This window comes from Stegostoma tigrinum, chromosome 2 (assembly GCF_030684315.1).
Source record: "Stegostoma tigrinum isolate sSteTig4 chromosome 2, sSteTig4.hap1, whole genome shotgun sequence".
NCBI lineage: Eukaryota > Metazoa > Chordata > Chondrichthyes > Orectolobiformes > Stegostomatidae > Stegostoma > Stegostoma tigrinum.
In genome coordinates, this window is record NC_081355.1 from 106830017 (window position 1) to 106855755 (window position 25739).

The following is a 25739-nucleotide window of genomic DNA, read 5'->3' on the forward strand; positions in this document are numbered from 1 at the left end:
ATTTCATTTTCTGTGAAGTACATGAGTTGACAGCATACAGTTGCTTTCCTACCCTCCTCTTTATTAAAAAGAAGCTTATGATTGCTATAGATATAGACCCCACTTCGTGCTGACATATTCTAAAACTTTTCAGTCTGATGAAAAAAAATCAGTGAATTGGGTTTGTTTCTCCACAGATGCAGCTTCACCTGCTGACTATTCTCACATTTTCAGATATCTTATTACTGCTTGATAAGGCGCTATTGCCCACATTATAGGATTTGAGACACAGGATCTCAAAATGTTTGCCATAGCTAAGCTCCTGATCTGAACTTGGAATAGGGCAATTCATGGCCGCAGAGATATCTTAGAGCAACCTCTCCATTGATTGACATGAAATGCTTGAGAGGGTATCTCTGATTTTTTGAATGTCCAACTTATGAATTCTTGTACTGACAAACATGATCCCACACATTGTTACAATTTTAAAGACCCAACATAGGAACATTTCCTGTACTTACAAACAGCAACTTTACATTGGCCTGCATTGGGTTCTGATTTGCGAACAAATTGACTTGAGAATGGGCTCCAGAATGGAATCTGTTTGTAACCTGGGCAGTGGCCGAACACAACAATTTCTGCTGCTCCTTCTAAGTTTTTCACTTATGAATTATCAAGTTCTAAAGTTGAAATTTTGGATTGAACCTGAGAAGAATATTATGAGTTTGGAATTTAAAATCAGCAACATAAGTAAAATTAAAATAATTTGAATAACATGTATTAATTTGCTTGTTAACCTGTGCATGAACAATTGGAAATTATCTATACAGGGCTATATCAAAAATAACAGTACAAAACTGGTACTTGGCATAGTGAAGTCCTGACTGGGTCTATACTTGTCTTGGTACACTCTGCCAGAGTTGGGAACTGAAACCGGTCTGTATAATTTGCCTTGCATTAGTTATTATGATGAGATTGAAAAATGAACTCCTAATCTCAGTATATTGCTGACTGGAGAATACGTAGGCTGCTTACCATGTTTACTTCATAAGGCAGAGATCAGCTTCTGACATATTTTGGCTAAAACCACTTGGTCAGATTTGTTTTCACTATTTACATTATAGAATTAAAGACACAAATAAATTCAACTGCACAATAAATGTAGGATCAATCTACAGAGGTTAATATATCTTTAACATAGGAGCAGAAGTAGGCCATTCAGCCTGCCAAGCTTGTGCTGCTATTCAAGATCATGTTTGACCATTTATCTGGAAGCCATTCTTCTGCGTTATATCCCTATTTCTTGATGTTATCACACTCCGTAAATCAGTCAGTTTCGGCCTGCAACATGCTCAATGATTGAGCTTCCACTGAATTCCAAAGATTCGCCACCCTCTGAGTGATAAAATCCTCCTCTTCTCGGTCTGAAAAGGCCTACCCTCACGTTCTTCTAACAATGATATTCTGACAAAGCTTGTTTGGTAAGGCTTTCTTCAGGTATTTAAGGAATAAAAGAATGACGAAAGTAAGATTAGGCCCAATCAAGGATAGTAGTGGTAAGTTGTGTGTGGAGTCAGATGAGATAGGGGAAGCACTAAATGAATATTTTTCAACAGTGTTCACTCTAGAAAATGACAATGTTGTCGAGGAGAATACTGAGATATAGGCCACTAGACTAGGTGGGATTGAGGTTCACAAGGAAGAGGTATTAGAAATCCTACAGAGGGTGAAGATAAATAAGCCCCCTGGGCCAGATGGGATTTATCCTAGGATCCTCTGGGAAGCCAGGGAGGAGATTGCCGAGCCTTTGGCATTGATCTTTAACTCGTCATTGTCTACAGGAATAGTGCCAGACGACTGGAGGATAGCAAATGTGGTTCCCCTGTTCAAGAAGGGGAGTAGAGACAACCCTGGTAATTATAGACCAGGGAGCCTTACCTCAGTTGTTGGTAAAGTGTTGGAAAAGGTTATAAGGGATAGGATTTATAATCATCTAGAAAAGAATAAATTGATTAGGGATAGTCAGCACGGTTTTGTGAAGGGAAGGTCGTGCCTCACAAACCTTATTGAGTTCTTTGAGAAGGTGACCAAACAGGTAGATGAGAATAAACCGGTTGATGTGGTGTATATGGATTTCAGCAAGGCGTTCGATAAGGTTCCCCACAATAGGCTATTGTACAAAATGCGGAGGAATGGGATTGTGGGAGATATAGCAATTTGGATCGGAAATTGGCTTGCTGAAAGAAGATAGTAGTTGATGGGAAATGTTCATCCTGGAGACCAGTTACTAGTGGTGTACCGCAAGGGTCGGTGTTGGGTCCACTGCTGTTTGTCATTTTTATAAATGACCTGGAGGGCATAGAAGGATGGGTTAGTAAATTTGCAGACGACACTAAGGTCGGTGGAGTTGTGGATAGTGACGAAGGATGTTGTAGGTTACAGAGAGACACAGATAAGCTGCAGAGCTGGGCTGAGAGGTGGCAAATGGAGTTTAATGCAGACAAGTGTGAGGTGATGCACTTTGGTAGGAGTAACTGGACGGCAAAGTACTGGGCTAATGGTAAGATTCTTAGTAGTGTAGATGAGCAGAGAGATCTCGGTGTCCATGTACACAGATCGTTGAAAGTTGCCACCCAGGTTGACAGGGCTGTTAAGAAGGCATACAGTGTTTTAGCTTTTATTAATAGAGGGATCAAGTTCCGGAACCAAGAGGTTATGGGGAAGCTGTACAAAACTTTGGTGCGGCCGCCCTTGGAGTATTGTGTACAGTTCTGGTCACCGCATTATAAGAAGGATGTGGAAGCTTTGGAAAGGGTGCAGAGGAGATTTACTAGGATGTTGCCTGGTATGGAGGGAAGGTCTTACGAGGAAAGGCTGAGGGACTTGAGGCTGTTTTCGTTAGAGAGAAGAAGGTTGAGAGGTGACTTAATTGAAACATATAAAATAATCAGAGGGTTAGATAGGGTGGATAGGGAGAGACTTTTTCCTAGGATGGTGACAGTGAGCACGAGGGGGCATAGCTTTAAATTGAGGGGTGAAAGATATAGGACAGATGTCAGAGGTAGTTTCTTTACTCAGAGAGTAGTAAGGGAATGGAACGCTTTGCCTGCAACGGTAGTAGATTCGCCAACTTTAGGTACATTTAAGTCGCCATTTGATAAGCATGTGGATGTAAATGGAATAGTGTAGGTTAGATGGGCTTGAGATCGGTATGACAGGTCGGCACAACATGGAGGGCCGAAGGGCCTGTACTGTGCTGTAATGTTCTATGTTCTATGTAACAGGATATTTGGCTGCCCTGGTGACATTTGCTTCTTGACAGGACTTCAATTCGCGACATCATTTGTGGACAATGCAACTGATATTCCATCTATTCTACACAGCTGGAACTGCCATTTGTGCCATGGGTACTTCCATTTTGCAGTCTTGTTTTTGAATTAAGCACACGGAGTAACAATCTGTGGGCTTTATGCGGGGTGATCTCTGGATAATACTCCTCCCTTCCTGCATTATTATGATTTGGCAAGAATAAATTAGAACAATCCACTCTACCTTTTATTAGTGTTAGAGTTAACATTTTGAGTCCAGTGACTCTCCTTCCAAGTTCTTCCAATTATTTCTGTTTTTTACCCATAATTTTGTAATTAATTTATCTAAAGAAATTGGAACATGTAATTTTGGTGTCTATTTGCCAGTTTAACAAAAGTTTGTTTATGGATGACACAATTACATTTTACATATTCTCCAATAGGTTGCTAGATCTGACTTCTGTAAAGCCATAACCATTAGGTTTTGGCTCGCACGGGATTCTGTCTGTTTATGATAACTGCTGGGAAAATAGGGGAGATGCCTTTAAGGAAGCTTATGTGAACATGTTTGAATAGATGGAGTTTTTGCAGGGTGGGTCCCAAGAGGTTGAAAAGGCAAGTATTTAAGAAGCCATGTTTAATTTTCCTCACTTGTTTGTTTTTGATGACACATAGTCATGCTAAATTAAGAATGAAAGTGTTCATTTAGATCTATATTTGAGCACAATGTAAGCCAAAAGACAACAAATATCAGTTTAAAAATAAGTTTGACATTAACAAGAACAGATGTGGAAGTCCATAACATATGGTGGGTAATTGTGAGAACAATGAGAAAGTGGACTCCCTATTAGGGAATAGAGATTGCCACAAGCACTCAGACTTTTAAACAATCCCCAGAAAAAGAAACTGACCAAAAATAAATACTTTTTGATTTCACATCCCACTACAGTTACATTAGAGTTGGAATCAAAAATTAGACTGCTTTCTTTTTGACTTTGCCTTTGTTTCTAACAATTCTGCTTCTATGGAATCAATAAATGTGCACAGCAGAATCCATTCAGAATATTAGTACTCAAAACTAGTTTTATTGTTTTTTCGAAGGAAAAATCAAATCTAAGCAGAGTGCTTTGAATTGATATTAATTTGAAAATAAATGAAGCAAAAAGAAGAATGACAGCACAAAACCTTTAAGCAGAGCATTAGTAGGATCTGAGAAAATGATTCCATTATTCAGGGAGGAATCTTATCAGGGTCTGAGTAACGGGGGCTATAGTAAGATATGGTGCAGAAGTTGGCGACAAGTACAGAGAGGCCCAACTCTACGTCAGGAGCAACTCAGGCTACCTTTTAGGCTTTTTACAAGGGATATGGCAAGTTCACACATGGCAACAAAGAGTTGTCAATTGTTGGTGATCGTTGCTGGTTAAACACCTTATTAACAGACCAACCTGCTTCGTTAATATTCAGCGTCTCACCAGACTTGCCAAACAAGCTTGATGCTGGGAAATCTTGACAAAACCTGAGCGTGTAACTGCTGTTGTTAAGGTCCTCAATTACTCTGAACCATTCCATGTTGGACACTGGACACCAACATCCAGAGCATACACCACGTGCGGTGGTCATATGCATCTCATTGGCACATGTTGGATGCCAGTCTTCTAGAACCTTCATGGCACATCTCTCATCTACATACTGGATGTTTCTGCCCTTCAGTGATGCACCTCAGTCTGCACTAGTGACTTTCATTGTAATGATACAGCAAGTGAACAATGCACTCAGGAACACACACCCAGCTCCTGAACCCAAATACATCTCTGGACTCTTTGCGTGTTGGTATATTACTCACTCACTCTGAGCCCACCTGGATGCTCTCAGCATCCCATTGCCTTGTTTTTAGGTGCTTTGTCCCCTCAGCCAGAGATATGAGATATATTACTTCTTTCCTACCTTGCTGTTTCATACAGACATAAAGCTAGAAAATACATTATAGTTGCCAGTAGGCCTCAGTCAAGTCAAGAACGATTGTGTTCACTCATAGATTGTGTACAGTAAGTCAACGCTAGCCTCTGATACCAGTTTGAAGTGGTCAGAGTCAGGCCTATCCACTTATAACGGGTGAGGAGCTGAATGTTGGGCAGAGCATTTATTTGCTCTGTCTTGGGCTCTTTTCATGCTGGAATGAGAGAGTGGCAGTTATTATAGATCATTGAACCCCTACAGTGTGGATACAGGCCACTTGGCTCAACAAGTCCATACTGACCCTGGGAGCATCCACCCAGACCAATCCTCCGATAACCCACGTAATCTACGCATCCCTGAACACTATGGGAAATTTAGCACGGCCAATCCAGTAAGCCTGTACATCTTTAGACTGTGGGAGGAAACCAGACTACCCAGAATAAACCCACACAGATGCAGGGAGAACATGCAAACTCCACACAGACAGTCACCCGAGGGTGGAATTGAACCTGAGCTCCTGGCACTGTGAGGCAGCAGTGCTAACCACTGAACCACCAAGCCAGCCCACGGGAGATGAACATTTGTGGCACATTTAATACATTGCTGCATGTGGGAAGGTGACTCAAGACAGGGAGCAGACAGCACAGAGGGCATGCAGGGTGTATCTACAATGTTCGGAGCAAATGTCAGCAACAATGCAGGGCATCTCTGGACTGACAGTGCTTGTCTGGTGTTCCATGGGCCTGATTTGATGGATATCCACTGAGTGAATTGTTCTGGGAATGGCACTTGATACAATTGGACAGAAATCAGGTGTGAGAGACACAATAGAGGTATGGTGGATCATTAATGAGATGAGTTTGATAAGATACAGTGAGAGACCCTGCTAGGCCTCGTGGCAAACAAACTGTCAAAAAACTTGATGCAACTCAGACTCAGGCCACACTGTTTAATAATGCAGTCCTGTAGAGATCAGTTTGCAGTGGAGATATTTGAGCTAATGGCCAAATTGCTCACGAAAAGAGAATTTTCATGCAGTGATATGTGCAAAGGTGCTTTCGTGATCTTTCTGACATCTCTATTTTAGAAAGATAGAAATTTTTTTTAAAAAGAGAGTCAATTAAAGTGTCAAAAAAGAGATTGTTTAATGTGTTAGTCTCCTTTTATTAATCTTTTTGACAATTGTCTTTACAGCTGAGTTGGTTCAATTAATTAATAGAACATAGAACAGTACAGCACAGCACAGGCCCTTCGGCCCATGATGCTGTGCCTAAATTTACCCTAAACCTGAGGTCTATTTAACCTCAGTGATAATAGGAACTGCTCATGCTGGGGAATCTGAGATAACAAGGTGTAGAGCTGGATGAACATAGCAGGCCAAGCAGCATCTTAGGAGCAGGAAAGCTGACGTTTTGGGCCTAGACCTTTCATTAGAAATGGGGGAGGGAAAGAGGGTTCTGAAATAAATAGGGAGGGGGGGAGGCGGATCGAAGATGGATAGAGGAAAAGGTAGGTGGAGAGGAGACAGACAAGTCAAAGAGGCGGGGATAGAACCAGTAAAGGTGTTCATAGTTGGGGAGGTAGGGAGGAGATAGGTCAGTCCAGGGAGGACGGACAGGTCAAGGGAGCGGGATGAGGTTACTAGGTAGGAAGGGGGGGTGCGGCTTGAGGTGGGAGGAGGGGATAGGTGAGAGGAAGAACAGGCTAGGGAGGCGGGGACAAGCTGGGCTGGTTTTGGGAGGTGGTAGGGGGAGTGGAGATTTTGAAGCTTATGAAATCCACATTGATACCATTGGGCTGCAGGGTTCCGAAGTCGAATATGAGATGCTGTTCCCGCAACCTTCAGGTGGCATCATTGTGGCACTGTAGGAGGCCCAGGATGAACATGTTGTCTGAGGAATGGGAGGGGGAGTTAAAATGGTTCGCGACTGGGAGGCGCAGTTGTTTACTGTGAACCAAGTGTAGGTGATCTGCAAAGCGGTTCCCAAGCCTCTGCTTAGTTTCCCCGATGTAGAGGAGGCCACAATGGGTACAGCGGATGCAGTATACCACATTGGCAAATGTGCAGGTGAACCTCTGCTTGATGTGGAAAGTCTTCTTGGGGCCTGGGATGGGGGTGAGGGAGGAGATGTAGGGGTTACTGTAGCACTTCCTGTGGTTGCAGGGGAAAGTGCCGGGTGTGGTGGGGTTGGAGGGGAGTGTGGAGCGGACAAGGAAGTCACAGAGAGAGTGTTCCCTCCAGAAAGCAGACAAGGGTGGGGAGGGAAAATTGTCTTTGGTGGTGGGGTCGGATTGCAAATGGCGGAAGTGTCGGAGAATGGTGTGTTGGATCCGGAGGTTGGTGGGGTGGTACATGAGGACGAGGGGAATTCTTTTTTGGTTGTTATTGTGGTGAGGGGGTGTGAGGGATGAGTTGTGGAAAATGCGGGAGACGTGGTTGAGGGCATTCACGACCACTGCGGGGGGGATGTTGCGGTACTTGAAAAACAAGGACATCTGAGATGTATGGGAGTGGAATGCCTCACCTCAGGAGCAGATGTGGCAGAGACGAAGGAATTGGGAATAGGGGATGACTTTTTTACAGGAAGTTGGGTGAGAGGAGGAATATTCTAGGCAGCTGGGAGTCGGTAGGCTTAAAATGGAATTTGGTTCCAGGTGGGAGACAGAGAGGTCCAGGAAGGAGACAGAGGTGTCAGAGATGGCCCTGGTAAACTTAAGGTTGGGGTGGAAGGTGTTGGTGAAGTGGACAAACTGGTCAAGCTACTCGTGGGAACACGATGCGCCCCTGAAACAGTCATCAATGTAATGGAGGAAGAAATGGGGGATAGGGCCAGTGTAGCTTTGGAAGAGGCATTGTTCCATGTACCCTACAAAGAGGCAGGCATAGCTTGGCCCCATGCAGGTACCCATGGCCACCCCCTTTGACTGTAGGAAGTGGGAGGAATTAAAGGAGAAGTTGTTGAGGGTGAGGATGAGTTTGGATAAGCGGATGAGGATGTCACTGGAGGGGAACTGGTCAGGCCTGTGGGACAGGAAGAAGCAGAGGGCCTTTAGGCCATCTGCATGGGGAATGCAGGTGTATAGGGACTGGATGTCCATGATAAAAATGAAGTTTTGGGGACCAGGGAATTGGAAGTTCTGGAGGAGTTGGAGGTCATGGGTCGTGTCACGGACATAGGTAGGGAGTTCCTGGACCAAGGCGGCGAAAATGGATTAGAGATAGGTGGAGATCAGTTCGGAGGGGCAGGAGCAGGTGGAGACAATGGGTCGACCAGGGCAGTCAGGTTTGTGGATTTTGGGAGGGAGATAGAAGCGGGCGGTGCGGGGTTGGGGAACGATGAGGTTGGAGGTTGTTGGTGGGAGGTCACCCAAGGTGATGAGGTTGTGGATGGGTTGGGAGATGGTGGTTTGGTGGTCTGGTGTGGGGTCATGATCCATGTGGTGGTAGGAGGAGGTGTCGGAGAGTCGGCGCCTGGCCTCAGCGATGTAGAGGCCAGTGTGCCATAGTACAACTGCACTTCCCTTGTCCGTGGGTTTTATGGTGAGCTTGGGATTGGAGTGGAGGGCTGCACGTTCTGTGGGGGAGAAGTTGGAGTGGGTGAGAGGGGTGGAGAGGTTGAGGCAATTGATGTCTCGACAGCAGTTAAATCTCCATGCCTACATTATTCTATCATCCATATGTCTCTCGAATAGCCGCTTAAATGCCCCAATGAAGCTGACTCCACTACCCTCTCCGGCAATGCATTCCACGCCCCTACCACTCTCTGAGTAAAGAACCTACCTCTGACATCTCCCCGATATCTACTTCCACTCACTTTAAAACTATGCCCCCTCGTGATAGCTACCTCCACCCTAGGAAAAAGTCTCTGGCTGTCTCTATCTGGTAGTAATTTAATGTGGTAGTGCTTGTGAGAGTTCTTGTGAGATATTCTCAATTAAAATTTCAGATTGTTATCAATTTATGAAATTAACATTTATACAAATAGTTCACAGTTCAGCTTTGTCAATGTATTATATATTCATAATTTAAAACCCTTTTTCTGCTTAGGAGGTAAATTTTGGTATGCTCAATTGCCCTGACGGGAATCTACTTCAAGGGCTAGAGAGACTCTTGGCCAGTATAATGGTACCAGCACTGCGATCTCAAGAGGTAATCTTTCCCAAGTATATTTCATGACAACTTTGGTCACTTTTTTTTGTGGAATGATCTCAATGTAACATTTTGCTCACCTTTCTCCTTGTGTGGAACAAAAAGTGAGGCAGATTGGTAATCGTGTTTTATGAAATATATTAAGACGTAAGCAGAGGGAAGGTCACCGTAGTCCTACTGGACCATAGGGCTACCTCCTCATTAGAGAGAGAGATGACTGGAAGTAGTTTAACCGGAGGGTCATAACACCCCAGTTGATGGGAGAGGTTGAGAAGGAGAATCCTTCATGTTGACCTCAGTCAATGTGGAAATTGAACCCATACTATTGGTGTCACTCTGAGTCATAATCCAACCATCCAGCCAACTGAAATAATTGACCCGCTAAAGTGTAAGTTCAAGCAAATGAAATAAATACAAGCCTGCTCCACTATTTAATAAAATCATGGCTAATCTGATTGTAACTCAAATCCACATCCCTGCCAAGGCCTAATAACCTTTCACTCCTCGCTACCAGGAATTTACCAACCTGTCTTAAGTGTTATTCAAAAACTCTGCTTCCACTGCTTTTTCAAGAAGAGTATTTTAAAATGTCGTGGGCTTCTGAGAGAAAAATAAAAATCTCCTCATCTCTGTCTTAAATAGGTGTTGACTTATTTTTAAACTGTGATTCTAATCCTTGATTCTTCTGCAAGAGAAGGCATATTTTCCACGTTTATCCTGTCAACTTCTAAGCTACACTGGATACAAGCCAGGCTTGTCCAAATGATCTTCATGAAAGAATACCCCACGCTTCCATTGCAGATATAAACCTAGTGAACCTTCTTTAACTGCCTTCAACACATTAACATTCCTCATTAAATAATGAGATCAACACTGTACATACTATGCCAGATGTAGTCTCACCAGTGCTCTGCATGACTGAATCATGTTATTTTTGTTAATTTCTTTTGCATTGAAAGGTAACATCCTATTAGCTTCAGAGATAATGGGAACTGCAGATGCTGGAGAATTCCAAGATAATAAAATGTGAGGCTGGATGAACACAGCAGGCCAAGCAGCATCTCAGGAGCACAAAAGCTGACGTTTCGGGCCTGGACCCTTCATCAGAGAGGGGATGGGGAGAGGGAACTGGAATAAATAAGGAGAGAGGGGGAGGCGGACCGAAGATGGAGAGTAAAGAAGATAGGTGGAGAGAGTATAGGTGGGGAGGTAGGGAGGGGATAAGTCAGTCCAGGGAAGATGGACAGGTCAAGGAGGTGGGATGAGGTTAGTAGGTAGATGGGGGTGCGGCTTGGGGTGGGAGGAAGGGATGGGTGAGAGGAAGAACCGGTTAGGGAGGCAGAGACAGGTTGGACTGGTTTTGGGATACAGTGGGTGGGGGGGAAGAGCTGGGCTGGTTGTGTGGTGCAGTGGGGGGAGGGGACGAACTGGGCTGGTTTAGGGATGCAGTAGGGGAAGGGGAGATTTTGAAACTGGTGAAGTCCACATTGATACCATTAGGCTGCAGGGTTCCCAGGCGGAATATGAGTTGCTGTTCCTGCAACCTTCGGGTGGCATCATTGTGGCAGTGCAGGAGGCCCATGATGGACATGTCATCTGGAGAATGGGAGGGGGAGTGGAAATGGTTTGCGACTGGGAGGTGCAGTTGTTTGTTGCGAACTGAGCGGAGGTGTTCTGCAAAGCGGTCTCCAAGCCTCCGCTTGGTTTCCCCAATGTAGAGGAGCCGCACTGGGTACAGTGGATGCAGTATACCACATTGGCAGATGTGCAGGTGAACCTCTGCTTAATGTGGAATGTCATCTTGGGGCCTGGGATAGGGGTGAGGGAGGAGGTGTGGGGGCAAGTGTAGCATTTCCTGCGGTTGCAGGGGAAGGTGCCGGGTGTGGTGGGGTTGGAGGGCAGTGTGGAGCGAACAAGGGAGTCACGGAGAGAGCGGTCTCTCCGGAAAGCAGACAGGGGTGGGGATGGAAAAATGTCTTGGGTGGTGGGGTCGGATTGTAAATGGCGTAAGTGTCGGAGGATGATGCGTTGTATCCGGAGGTTGGTAGGGCGGTGTGTGAGAACGAGGGGGATCCTCTTAGGACGGTTGTGGCGGGGGCGGTGTGTGAGGGATGTGTTGCGGGAAATACGGGCGACGCGGTCAAGGGCGTTCTCGATCACTGTGGGGGGAAAGTTGCGGTCCTTAAAGAACTTGGACATCTGGGATGTGCGGGAGTGGAATGTCTTATCGTGGGAGCAGATGCGGCGGAGGCGGAGGAATTGGGAATAGGGGATGGAATTCTTGCAGGAGGGTGGGTGGGAGGACCTCCCAGTCTCCATCTCAGGCAAGCAGCTTGTAACTGATGTCTATTTCAAGCCCACCTCCTCCCACCCACCCTCCTGCTAGAATTCCATCCCCTATTCCCAATTCCTCCGCCTCCGCCGCATCTGCTCCCACGATAAGACATTCCACTCCCGCACATCTCAGATGTCCAAGTTCTTTAAGGACCGCAACTTTCCCCCCACAGTGATCGAGAACGCCCTTGACCGCGTCTCCCGTATTTCCCGCAACACATCCCTCACACCCCGCCCCCGCCACAACCGTCCTAAGAGGATCCTCCTCGTTCTCAGACACCGCCCTGCCAACCTCCGGATACAACGCATCATCCTCCGACACTTTCGCCATTTACAATCCGACCCCACCACCCAAGACATTTTTCCATCCCCACCCCTGTCTGCTTTCCGGAGAGACCGCTCTCTCCGTGACTCCCTTGTTCGCTCCACACTGCCCTCCAACCCCACCACACCCGGCACCTTCCCCTGCAACCGCAGGAAATGCTACACTTGCCCCCACACCTCCTCCCTCACCCCTATCCCAGGCCCCAAGATGACATTCCACATTAAGCAGAGGTTCATCTGCACATCTGCCATTGTGGTATACTGCATCCACTGTACTCGGTGCGGCTTCCTCTACATTGGGGAAACCAAGCGGAGGCTTGGAGACCGCTTTGCAGAACACCTCCGCTCAGTTCGCAACAAACAACTGCACCTCCCAGTCGCAAACCATTTCCACTCCCCCTCCCATTCTCTAGATGACATGTCCATCATGGGCCTCCTGCACTGCCACAATGATGCCACCCGAAGGTTGCAGGAACAGCAACTCATATTCCGCCTGGAAACCCTGCAGCCTAATGGTATCAATGTGGACTTCACCAGTTTCAAAATCTCCCCTTCCCCTACTGCATCCCTAAACCAGCCCAGTTCGTCCCCTCCCCCCACTGCACCACACAACCAGCCCAGCTCTTCCCCCCCACCCACTGCATCCCAAAACCAGTCCAACCTGTCTCTGCTTCCCTAACCGGTTCTTCCTCTCACCCATCCCTTCCTCCCACCCCAAGCCGCACCCCCATCTACCTACTAACCTCATCCCACCTCCTTGACCTGTCCGTCTTCCCTGGACTGACCTATCCCCTCCTTACCTCCCCACCTATACTCTCTCCACCTATCTTCTTTACTCTCCATCTTCGGTCCGCCTCCCCCTCTCTCCCCATTTATTCCAGTTCCCTCTCCCCATCCCCCTCTCTGATGAAGGGTCCAGGCCCGAAACGTCAGCTTTTGTGCTCCTGAGATGCTGCTTAGCCTGCTGTGTTCATCCAGCCTCACATTTTATTATCCTATTAGCTTGCCATATCTTCATTTAAATCTTTTATGACTCGTGCATGAGGACATCCAGATTCCGCTGTACCTCAGGTCTCTGCAAAACTTCTTTTTCAACAATTTCTGGATTTTTCACATTATTCGCTATTTGCCAGATTTTTGCCCACACATTTTCATTGTCAAAATACATTTGTCGATTCCTTGTGTCCTCTGTAGAACTTACTTCTCCACATATCTTTGTGTCATCAACAACATTTCCTCTAAGTCGCCAAGGTTCCATGCACAGCCATTGGCATTGGTGCACCATTCATAGCATTGACTTCCAGTTCCAGGAATTGCTACTGGGCAAGGACTATGCAGGCCTCTCCTGGGGACATGTCCACATTCTTCCTCAACCAAGGATTCCCCAGCTGCGTTGTCAACAGAGCCTTCAATCAGGTCTAACGCAACTCCCGCACTTCTGTGCTCACCCCTTCTCTTGCCTCCAGCAACAGCGATAGGGTTCCCCTTATCCTCACCTACCATCCCAGCAACATCCACACCCAGAAGATCATCAGACGCCATTTCTGCCACCTCCACCAAGATGCCACCACCGGACACATATTTCCCTCCCCTCCCTTATCTGCAGTCTGCCGGGACCGTACCCTCTGGGACACGATGGTCCACACTTGCTTCACCCCCAACACCTCCCCACAGCACTACTGCACCTTTCCCTGTAACCAGTGAACGTGCAACACCTGCACATTTAGCTCCTCCCTCCCCAGCATCCAAAGGACCCTCGTCTGCAAGGTGTTAGAAAGGATTCTGAGGGATAGGATTTATGACCATCTGGAGGAGCATGGCTTGATTAAATGCAGTCAACACGGCTTTGTGACGGGCAGGTCATGCCTCACAGACCTTATAGAGTTCTTTGAGGATATGACTAGAAAAGTTGATGAGGGTTGAGCTGTGGATGTGGTGTATATGGATTTCAGCAAGGCATTTGATAAGGTTTCCCATGGTAGGCTCATTCAGAAGGTCAGGAGGAATGGGATACAGGGGAAATTAGCTGTCTGGATACAGAATAGGCTGGCCAACAGAAGACAGCGAGTAGAAGGAAAATATTCTGCCTGGAAGACAGTGGTGAGTGGTGTTCCACAGGGCTCTGTCCTTGGGCCTCTACTGTTTGTAATTTTTATTAATGACTTGGATGAGGGGACTGAAGGATGGGTCAGCAAGTTTGCAGATGACACGAAGGTTGGAGGTGTCGTTGACAATATAGAGGGCTGTTGTAGGCTGCAGCGGGACATTGACAGGATGCAGAGATGGGCTGAGAGGTGGCAGATGGAGTTCAACGTGGATAAACGCGAGCTGATGCATTTTTGAAGGTCGAATTTGAAAGCTGAGTACAGGATTAAGGATAGGATTCTTGGCAGTGTGGAGGAACAGAGGGATCTTGGTGTGCAGATACATAGATCCCTTAAAATGGCCACCCAAGTGGACAGGGTTGTTAAGAAAGCATATGGTATTTTGGCTTTCATTAACAGGGGGATTGAGTTTAAGAGTCGTGAGATCTTGTTGCAGCTCTATAAAACTTTGGTTAGACCGCACTTGGAATACTGCATCCAGTTCTGGTCGCCCTATTATAGGAAAGATGTGGATGCTTTGGAGAGGGTTCAGAGGAGGTTTACCAGGATGCTGCCTGGACTGGAGGGCTTATCTTATGAAGAGAGGTTGACTGAGCTTGGTCTCTTTTCATTGGAGAAAAGGAGGAGGAGATGGGACCTAATTGAGGTATACAAGATAATGAGAGGCATAGATAGAGTTGATAGCCAGAGACTATTTCCCAGGGCAGAAATGGCTAACACGAGGGGTCATAGTTTTAAGCTGGTTGGAGGAAAGTATAGAGGGGATGTCAGAGGCGGGTTCTTTACACAGAGAGTTGTGAGAGCATGGAATGCGTTGCCAGCAGCAGTTGTGGAAGCAAGGTCATTGGGGACATTTAAGAGACTGCTGGACATGCATATGGTCACAGAAATTTGAGGGTGCCTACATGAGGATCAATGGTCGGCACAACATTGTGGGCTGAAGGGCCTGTTCTGTGCTGTACTTTTCTATGTTCTATGTTCTATGTTCTATACCTTCCAGGTGAAGCAATACTTCACCTGCACTTCCCAGATTACTTCTCCATCATAGAGATGTGGCATCAATGGATATTGGGGACAAACGTTTTGCTGATTGGAAGCATACTTGGTATATAGGAATGTGGTTGTGGTTGCTGGAGGCCAATCATCTCAGCCCCAGGACATGTCTGCAGGAGTTCCTCAGTGTAGTGCACTAAACCCAACTATGGGCTTCTTAGTGTCAAACTCAGTTGACTGTTATCCTATGTCAATGCCAGTGAATTTTTGCATTGTAATTTGAAGCTGGCTGAATGGCTTTGGTGAAACACAATGTGGGTTTCATTAAAAGATATTGACGTATACACACCAGTAAATAGTTCATGATTTCTTCCAGACCTTCACTGACAGGCCTATAATTGGCTGAGTTAAATTTATGATGTAATTTCTAGAATTCTTGACATTGAATTCTTGTTGAGCACTGTGTTTCAGGAGAAGATTATTTTAGTTCATGACGTGAATATAAACACCTCAGTTGCACCACTTCCAACAGACCATCCAAATAGTCTTCAATGAAGTCTGATATTCTGCAAATCATTTCAGCACTGCTCTTAATTCTAAAACGTAAGCTGTTTTAAAATGATGCAGCGGATATCTTAAAAATTGTAGTCCAAATGATTCTCTTGCTCATCCACTTCTTCTCTTGATGGAAGACATGCATTGAACAGATTCTGTTTCAGAAGGTCACATATCTGCATAATTTCTGCCTCCATAACAATGTTTTATTTCATATTGCCTCACCTCATTTCTTCTGAATCCCGCATTCATGTCTTTGGTATCACAGGAGAATTCAATGTTGGCTGGTCTCCCATATTCTATCTTCTGCAAACTTGATCATCAAAAACTCTGCTGTGTACCCTTAACTGCACTCACTGACCTACAATGGCATCTGGTCAAGCAAAACCTTGATTTTAAAACTTTTGCATTTATTTTCAAATTCCTCCATTGCCTCACTCCTCTGTACTTTTATCTTTATCAGATATTTATCTTTCAAAATATCTGCAGGCATCCTATTCTTTCTTGAGCACCCTGAGTTTTAATTACTGTGCCACTACTAGCATTGCCTTTTGTAGCTTAGTCCTAAGTTCTAGAACTCTCTTTGGTTGCCCACCACTTTGATCAAACCTATGATTATCTGGCCTAATCTCTCCTTATGTCCTTATGCATCATATTTTGTCTTAAAATTTTCTTGTGAGGTATTTTGGTTCTTTTATGTTCAAGATATTGTTAAGTATTAGTCGTTGTTTTAAGGCTTTGCTGAACCCAGTGAATTTGGTCTTCTTCTACAGTATTGCAATGGATCCTTACTCTGCGTTTGTTTGTACCCTTTTAATGTTTTATAGAAACCAATGAATCACTATGTCTGACACTGGTAATTTGAGCCCTGTGCTTGATTACTTTGGTTTGTTATTTTTGTCAGTGAACTGAATAATAAATTTTATAGTAAACATTATTGGATTTGCAGATATATAAGAGCATGCCAGGAAGTTTTAGTTTAGCTGAAATACAACACAAGTACCCTAATGAAAGGCTTTAATGATACTGTTGCTAGTCAATATTTTAAATGAGTTATTATATGTTAATTTTTTGTTATTTTCTTACCAATGAGCAGAATTGGGGATCTGTGAAAGATGGATTAAAGAATGCCCAGATTCAGGAGTTCCTTGAGTCATTAGACCGATTTGTTAGCAATTTGTCATCTGCCAGGAAAAATATGGAGCGTCAAGTAATTCTTGAGGAAGCAACCACAGTATACAATTTTGACAATTTGCATGGCCCTGCGGACTATTTGAATGCAGGTATCAAATACGTTTTGTTTAATGATATTCTTGTTTTCTATTTCCAGTTCTTCACTCAGTCATTTGTTTTCTTTGTAATCTTAAGTGTTTGATATAATAAGAAAGCATGCATGTACACTCTTTTTGATATTTTTGTTCAGTAAATGGTTTGATTTATTAAGGAAGATTAATATTTCAACCGACTTAAAGTTTTCCTGAGAGTTCAGATCACAAGACTTTTAATTTATTAGTGCCAGTAGAGCTTTATTAAAAAGAAATATTTCATCAAATGGATACTGTGTTATTTATTGATTCCATCATTTTGAAAACACCTAGTTAATACTATTGTTAGAATTGCACGGAAAGTGACTTTTGGGTAAATTCTTATGCCATTGCTAAACTTGAAAAATTTATGGACTACATCCCAGACTGGCATCTTTCAGTGAATCTCTTCATGTTGGTTGGAAGGAGGGCAACCAGCTTACGTGCAATCAGTGAGTGCCTCAGGTACTTTAGATGATAGGATACCTAATGCCTACTTACATGTAACAAGACAAACAAGTATTATCAACTAATAAATTATTCATATTTAAAGAGGAGTGAGCCAGGAGAGCGTATGGGAGAGTAGGTGAGTCATTGTCTGCAGTTAATTGAAATAAAACTCTCAGTTAGACTCTATTTAAAGCATTCAATTTCTAGAACTTAGTAGAAATTAGAATTAATAGAAATTCTAGAACATCTGGTGCCAACACATGATTGGGAAGTGGAGGGAAATGCTAAATGCTACCCTGGAGCCCACTTGGATTCATTATGCAAGATGATGTACTATCTGTTTCTTTTGTATGTAGCCAATTGACACATATGTTTCCTACAGTACTTTTATTTGATGGCATGTATATTATAGTTTAAGCAGTATAAACAACGTGTGACCTGCCTATTAAGATCAATATTTGAATTATCCAATTCTTGTGCCATCCCCCTGAATGCCCCCCCACCCCACCCAACCACCACCACCATCACCCAGTCCAGAAGGTTTGTGTGTGCCCATTTAGATGTCAGAACCCTCATTTTGTTCCATGCAATAGTGTCTGGACACACGCAGTGTATGGAATTCAGCTCTGACCCCTTGGTGCACTGTCATAGTCTAGCAAACAGTTAAAGCTTAGAAGTGGAAGGATACAGTAAATCAGTTAGGAGCTAAATCTACAAACAATTGCCTGCTTGCCTGTTTAGAGCTATAGCATGTTAATAGGCTGAGTGCACTGAAATTGAAGTGCTGAAATTAATTCTCCTGTCCTGCATATGAACTTGAAATAACATCAATTTTCTCATAACCCACTTGAGTGCTGACTGATCCCTTGTGTTTAAACAACCTGCCCGTTATTTCCAACTATTTCCCCAGGTCCTCAACCATCTACCCATCGACATCCTGAACTATTCCTTCCTCCAGTTCAGGGCCATCACCCCTGAATCCTGGTTGACTGAGAGTAGAGCTTTAGAGTTACTGAGGTCTGCATAGTTCACGTAAGTGGATACTTCTACAATGTGGTCTTAAACGGGGTTTCATCTCCAGTGCCATTTCTCCAGTGGAAATAGGAAACTGTGAATCATAATTTCATTTCTTGAAATCTGCACAAAAGATCCAGTGTAGTTCCAAAAAATTGAAAGGCCACAACATGTGTCCATGTTGTAATTCCAGTTTGTTCTTCAAAGATGTTAACTGTGGCACTGCAACTTGTCGCCATGGATGAGGAGAACAAATTTCCATCATTTCCATCAGTTTTATGGAACTTTAGTTAGGCCACGCTTGGAATATTGCTTCCTGGTCTGGTCACTACACTACCAAAAGGATGTGGACACTTCAGAGCGGGTACAGAAAAGGTTTACCAGGATGTTGCCTGGTGGGGGTGGGGGGGGGGGATTTTAGCTAAGAAGGAAGGTTGTGTAGACTAGATTTTTTTTCATTGGAATGCAGGAGGTTGAGAGGCAACGTAATAGAAGGTTGTAAGATTATGAATGGCATGGATAGAGTGGAAGATATGAGGCTTTTTTCCAAGGTGGAAGAGTCAAATACTAGGGGTCACAGGTTCAAGATGTGAGGAGGGAATTTTAAAAGTGATGTGCAGGACAGGCCTTTCACACGAAGGGTGGTGAGTGCCTGGAACATGCTGCCGGAGGAGGTGGTGGAAGGAGACACAATAGCAGCATTCAAGAAACACCTGGATGAATTCATGAATAGGAAGGGAATAGAGGGATACAGATCCTGTAAGTGAAGACAGTTTTAGTATGGAAGGACAAAATGTGGTGGCACAGGCTTGTAGGGCTGAAGGTTCTGTTCCTGTGCTGTGTTGTTCTTTGTTCTCTTTGCTTTGGGTTGTCAAGTGCTCTGTGTGCCAGGTTAGCAACAGCCAATATTTGGGTTGACACTTAACTTGTTGAAACGGGTACTACCTGAATATAGAAGATCTTAAGTTAGTCATTGAAATGACAAGTTTGTTAACTCTGGCACTCTGACCATTTGGTGGCTTCAGCCCCATCTAGGACTAGCAGTAGACCTCTTAACCCACGTACCTTGGGGGTCTTGTGATGTTCATAGGACCCTGATTGTAATTTTAAGGTTCACATGTACAAGACATTTACTATATCCACGAGGCACATTGTTGACTGGCATTGAGCAACCTAAGCAGCAGTCACAGCTTGCTTCTTATAGATTGGTATTTTTGTGTAGTTCAAAAGGAGAAATCCCTTCTGTTTCCATAAAAACTGGTCCAGGGTCACCGTTCCTGGTCTCCTTGCTTGCTAACCCATGGCCACTCCTCCACTCTATTGGATGACCTCCCTGTATTTATTGTTGATATCCCTGAAAACTGGTATTTCTTCAATCCAAAATCTTTGACCTAGCTCACAATGTCAAATTCAAATGAAGTCTGGTCCTGAAATTCATTCACATGCACACAAGAGGAAAAAAATCTACTCCCAAAAATCTTCAAGCAGGACGATGAAGGGGGTTTGCTGGTCCATGTTGACATATCTAATAAGCTACTTAAGGTTTTAGTGCTTTTAGTGACTTAATGGGGTCAAATTCATTTGCATGAAGACAATGATGAGAGATTACTTTGTGCCTGATTGGTCATGCAAACTTGCTTGCATATTGCTTATTCATTTCCGTAGCTGTGCCATGCTGTCCTAGTATGATGTTCTGTGAGTAGGTGCACACTTCAACAGGCAGCCAATGCCCACATAATTAAAGCAGACCTGCACTATTTAAAGCCAGACCTAAAAACGAGGTGCGTTCTGGCCAGAGCAAGGGTTGAAAGTGAATGGACAGCATTGCAAAATCATATGGAGGGACCTGAAATTGACTCAGTAGGCAAGAGAAATGTGTTTTTGAATGCCATGCTGAAGTTGCTGGTCTTGGAATTAGGCCAGTAACCTCGCTGGACAACTGCTCAGCAGGCAGTAGAAGCAGGCAAGATCCAAAAAAGCAATTCATGCATCTGATCAATGTTATGTTCTACCTGATGATATGATCTTTGTAATCTATAAGCGTACACATGCAATACCTGCACTTCCACCGTCAAGAAAATGACAGTCACCATGGGCTATACTGACCAGTGATCAAGAGACCGTGCTTCAGCCATAGTTCATTATTACACAGTTCTTTAACACAGGAGCAACCAAATCAATGGATTCAAATTTGCGGCCAAGAAATTGGTCCACTTAAAAGGGCTAGAGTTTGTTAATATCATCCTGAATGGTCTGCTTTTGGTATAAATTTATAGAAAATGTATTTAACCTTCACATTTTTGTCAGGATAAATGGAATGTTGAGAGAGTGATTTTTGGGTAAATGGATAAACTTGTACAAAAATGTTCTTTTTATATTTAATGCCGGTACAGAATAATGAGAAATTGCTGAGAATTTGAAATGTACATTTTCAAGAAGATAATTTTAAATTTTTTCTAATTATTTAAAAAAGTTTTGAAATATTATTGTAGTTTGAAGGAATATCACAGCATCAGTGATAAATCAAAATTGCATCTATTCTGTGGAAGGTAAAATGAAGCTCTACAGACTCATCGTTAATTCTTATGTGGGGGCATTTGCTTTTGTGCTTTATATATCCTCTGATGTAATGCAAACTTAATGGATCTATTTCAAATTCATAATAGTTGGCACTCTGTTTTATTTTGAAATTGAATGATGACTAAATATTTTGCATTGATGATAAGATCGGTAAAATCAATTTAGTTACATGTAAATTGCTTTTAGCTTCCAGTACAGAATTAGTGGAGCAACTTGAGGGAGTGCTGATGCTGTGGGCAAAACAAATTGAGCAAGTCTTGGCTGAAAGTGAGCAAATGAGGAAGGAAGCTGATGATATCGGTCCCGCTGCAGAACTAGATCACTGGAAGACTCGAATGGCAAAATTTAATAGGTACATTTTAATATAGTTTCCTTTTATTGTGACATTCAGTCAATTATGACTGACTAGCTGTTTTAACCTGCACTAAGTGCAGGCTTGAATCAACCCTTTCAGGCCCATGATGGATTGCCCAGGCAGCAATGGATGCTCTTCACAACAGCAGCTCCCTTGCTGGGGCCTGGCTACCTGGGTTTGCTGACTTCTGACCTGGCTCACTTTGCACTGAGGGCAGTGTCTATCACTGAGACCTCTTGCTGACTGCAGTTCCAGCTGTGGATACCACCCCAGTGGTATATCTGTGGGCCCTGCTTTGCCAGCAGTACTTGAAGGTGGGCTACTGTCTTTTAAAGGTAACACAATGAGTCTAAAATGTGATCAGACCTTCCCTAAACATTGTTATCCCTAGCTTTCCAGCCTCTGACTGGGATCCCTGCCAACTGACAAAATTTTGCCTATGTTATGCATAAGGCTTAACCCCAAAATTTTTATGTTGCTGCAAGTCTTCCATCCACAATTTTACTAGACTGTTGAACATTCTTTGTTTGCAACAGGTGCAGCAGGAGCAGCCTGTCCAATGATTTGCCTTTTCCTTTTAGATAAATATTTTCTTCCTACAGCTATCTTTGCCAAATAGCCAGCTTCCTAAAAAGAGTTGTACCATTTTTCAGGAAAAATGGAAATGTTTAGGTTCAGCAGTGACCTTTCAGTAGCTGCTGTTAATTAGGATCCTCTCGAAGTGCCAAGTGCACAGAAGAATACCTAAATTAGTTGACTTTTCATTGTTGTGCAACATTGACTTTGTGTAGTTGTAGTGCTAGAATTGCATTTCTTCACCTTATGATTGTAATCTTGCTGAGACCCAGAAATTTCATCTTCTAAATACAACTACTTTGACTATATTGTGCTGCTGAATGGATATCCTAGAGCTATATGCTCATTTACACGATTAAAACAAAGTTTCTATTATCTCAGCAGTTTATACATCTTGTTTTAAACTACATCTTATAATTGAAAATCAATTTAAATGTTTGTCCAGAGAATGAATGTTTACAATAGGTGATTTAAAAAGCTTTTATAAGATCCATTGACTGTACTTTCAGAAGGATAAGCCAAAGAGAAATTCCCCCCTGCAGTGCTGATTTTCAGGAAGCCCGAGTTTAATGAATACAGCCCATGCAGAATAATGGTGAAAAAATAAAATTAAAGAGCTCTTTATTTGAACCCATGAAGTATTCATATTAAGATAGATAAACGAATGGTACAGCTAGGTATATGATTCATATCTAACAGTCATCACAGAGACATGTAAACAAGATGTTCAATCATGGGAAATCATAGGCCTAAGCATTGAAAACAAAAGCAGAATTTAAATTAAGGGGGAGTAGCCCTGATAGTTAAGGATGACTGAAGGACAGTAGTAAGAGAGGACCTTGGTTCAGGGGACTAAAAAGTGGAATCATTATGGGTGAATATTAGGAATGATCATGGTCAGAAAACACTGAATGAAGTAGTTTTACAGCACCACTTAATAGTGTTGTGCCACTGGTCAGAATATGAACCAAGAAATACAGGGAAAAATAGTTCTTGTGAGAAAAGCAACATATTAATTACAGGAATTTTAATCTTCAGACAGACTGGGCAAATCAGCAGAGGTACTTTGGAATATACATTTGTCGAATGTTTCCCTGACACTTTCCTGGAACAAATATGTGTACCTCCCCACCTATACTCTCCTCTCCACCTATCTTCTTTTCTCTCCATCTTCGGTCCGCCTCCCCCTCTCTCCTTATTTATTTCAGAACCCTCTCCCCATCCCCCTCTCTGATGAAGGGTCTAGGCCCGAAACATCAGCTTTTGTGCTCCTGAGATGCTGCTTGGCCTGCTGTGTTCATCCAGCGTCACACTTTGTTATCTTGTGTTGGTACAGAATTGGTAGGCCAAACGGCCTAATCCTGTGCAGTACTGCTCATTGTTTTTTGTTAATATATTGTGAATTCACCTTGGAATAAAGTTATTTTAGATAATGTTCTGTAACGATACAATTAACAAGTAATCTCATTTCAAAAGATCCTCTGAGAAAAAGGTTCAAAGTAAAATTGCATTCCACATTGTGTTTGAAAATCAGAAAGTCTAGTCTCAAACAAGACTTTCTTAAAGTCTATTACTTGGCAAGGAGGGGAGCACTGACTAAGTTTGATTGCATAAATTGACTAAAAGGTATTGCAGTAAATATACAAAGGGAAACATTTATTTAAATGAATCAAGATGTTCAACAGAAATACTATGTCATAACAAAAACATGAACTCAGTGAGAAAAACCCAATTGTGGGTTTTTAGAGAAGCTAAGAATAGCATTATGCTAATAGATGCTTCTAATGTTGTGAAGTATTGTAATAAGACTGAGGGGTTTGAAGAGATTTAGAAACCCACAAATGCCAAATACAAAACTGATGAAAAGAAAATAAATAGAACATGAAAATAAACTAACCAAGACACTAAGGGAAGATTGCAAGAGATTTTAAGTACACTGAATTGGATGACCAGCCATGACCATATTGAATAGTGGAGCAGACTCAAAGGGCTGCATGGCCTATTTCTGATCTTATTTTCTATTTTACAAGAGAAATTACACTTAGGAATGAGGAAATGGAAGAGACATTGAACAAATATATTCCATTCTAGAATTAGAGGGTAACCAAGGAGCCAATAAAAAGAGTGAGGAATTTAAAGTACTATCAGCAACAATAAGTATTACAGATACTTAAGAGACTGTTGACCAACAAATCCAGAGACCATGATCATCTATATTCTAGGGTTCTAGAAAAGGGATTTGCAGATGATGGGTTCACTGGTTAAGATTCTATAATTGTCCCAGCACACTGGAAGGAGCCATTATAGGATAGAGTATAAAAATAAGGAACTGTGGGTCAGTTAGCCTTCGAATTCCTCTCATTTTCTTCAGGCCATGGGTACCCACATGGGCCACAGTTATAAGGCCATAAGACATAGGAGTAGAATAAGGCCATTCGGCCCATCAAGATCACTCTGCCATTTGATCATGGCTGATGGGCATTTCAACTCCACTAACCCACACTCTCCCCGTAGTCATCCGAGAAATGTTAGAATCCATTAATAAAGAAATCTTAACAATGCAATTGGAAAATCAGTCAGATCAGAAGGTGTCATCATGATGTTAAGAAAGAAGATTTGTTTTGACAAATTTATTGGAGCATTTTAAGAATGTGATTGATACCTTATGCACTTGGAATTCCAAAAGTATTCAATAAGGTGCCAGAAAAAAGTGTTAGTAAATAAGTTAAGGGATTTTGTGGTTGAAGGTAATATAAGCATCAGTAGAGATTGGTTAATAGACAAGTAGCAGAAAGTTAGCATAAATGGGCATATTCAGGTGGTGGACTGACTAGTGTTGTGCCACAGAGATCAGTGCTGGAACCTAGTTACAATCTACATAGTGACTTCAACAAAGAGACCAGGAGTAACGGATGTTAGTCAGCTGATAATACAAAGATAATTAGGATTCAAACTGTGAGGAGGGCAGAGGCTGCAAGGAGATGTCGATGAATTTAATAAGTGGGCAGTTAAATGGCAAATGGAATGTAGTGCTGTAACTTAAAGTTGCTACTTTAGTTGTATGATGAGAAAAGTGAAATATTAAAAGGTGTGAAGTTTGTAAATAATGTGGTTCAGAAAGATTTGGACATAAACAAAGAACAGAGAAAGGATGGAGTTGATGTAGCCTGCTGTATTGACCTCTACATTGCTGAGGCTGAGCCCAACTCTCAGACACCTCCTTCTATCTCCCCGTGAACCATGACCCCACCATGGTACAAAAGGCCATTATATCAACTATGGTCACTGACCTCATTTCATCTGGTGATCTCATCCCCACTGCCTCCAAGCTGATAGACCCTTGACCTGCACAGCTCGCTTTCACCTCCTTTAGAAAATCCACAAACAGGCCTGGTTGGGCAGACTGGTTGGTTTCAGCCTGCTCCTGCCCCGTAGAATTAATCTCTTCCTACCTTGACTCAGTGTTTTCTCCCCGGTCCAGTCGTTCCCCCCCCCCCCCCCCCCCACCCCCACCCCGAAGTACATCTGCGATTATTTTGATGCTTTATGCCAGCTTTGGAATTTCCAGTTTGTAGGCACCAGCCACCTCCTCTTTCCAGTGGATGTGCAATCCCACCCCCTTCCTGGATTGTCTCAGGGCTGTCTGCTTCTTACTGGAGCAAAGGCCTGAAGAGTCCCCATCTACTATCACCCTCCTCCAACTTGTTGAGCTCGTCCTCACCCTTAATAACTCTTTGAATTCCTCTCGTTTTC

The 25739-nt window shown here is 43.3% G+C and overlaps 1 protein-coding gene across 4 annotated transcripts in view; it reads left to right on the forward strand.

The window, feature by feature from the left end:
- The window catches only part of dnah5l (dynein, axonemal, heavy chain 5 like), a 384422-nt gene that overhangs the window by 20072 nt on the left and 338611 nt on the right, over positions 1–25739 (forward strand). For all 4 annotated transcript variants that reach the window (XM_048552307.2, XM_048552297.2, XM_048552277.2 and 1 more), the window contains 3 exons: positions 9295–9396; positions 16804–16990; positions 21242–21407. In XM_048552307.2, coding sequence (XP_048408264.2) covers positions 9295–9396; positions 16804–16990; positions 21242–21407 — 455 coding nt within the window. The remainder of the gene's footprint in view (positions 1–9294; positions 9397–16803; positions 16991–21241; positions 21408–25739) is intronic.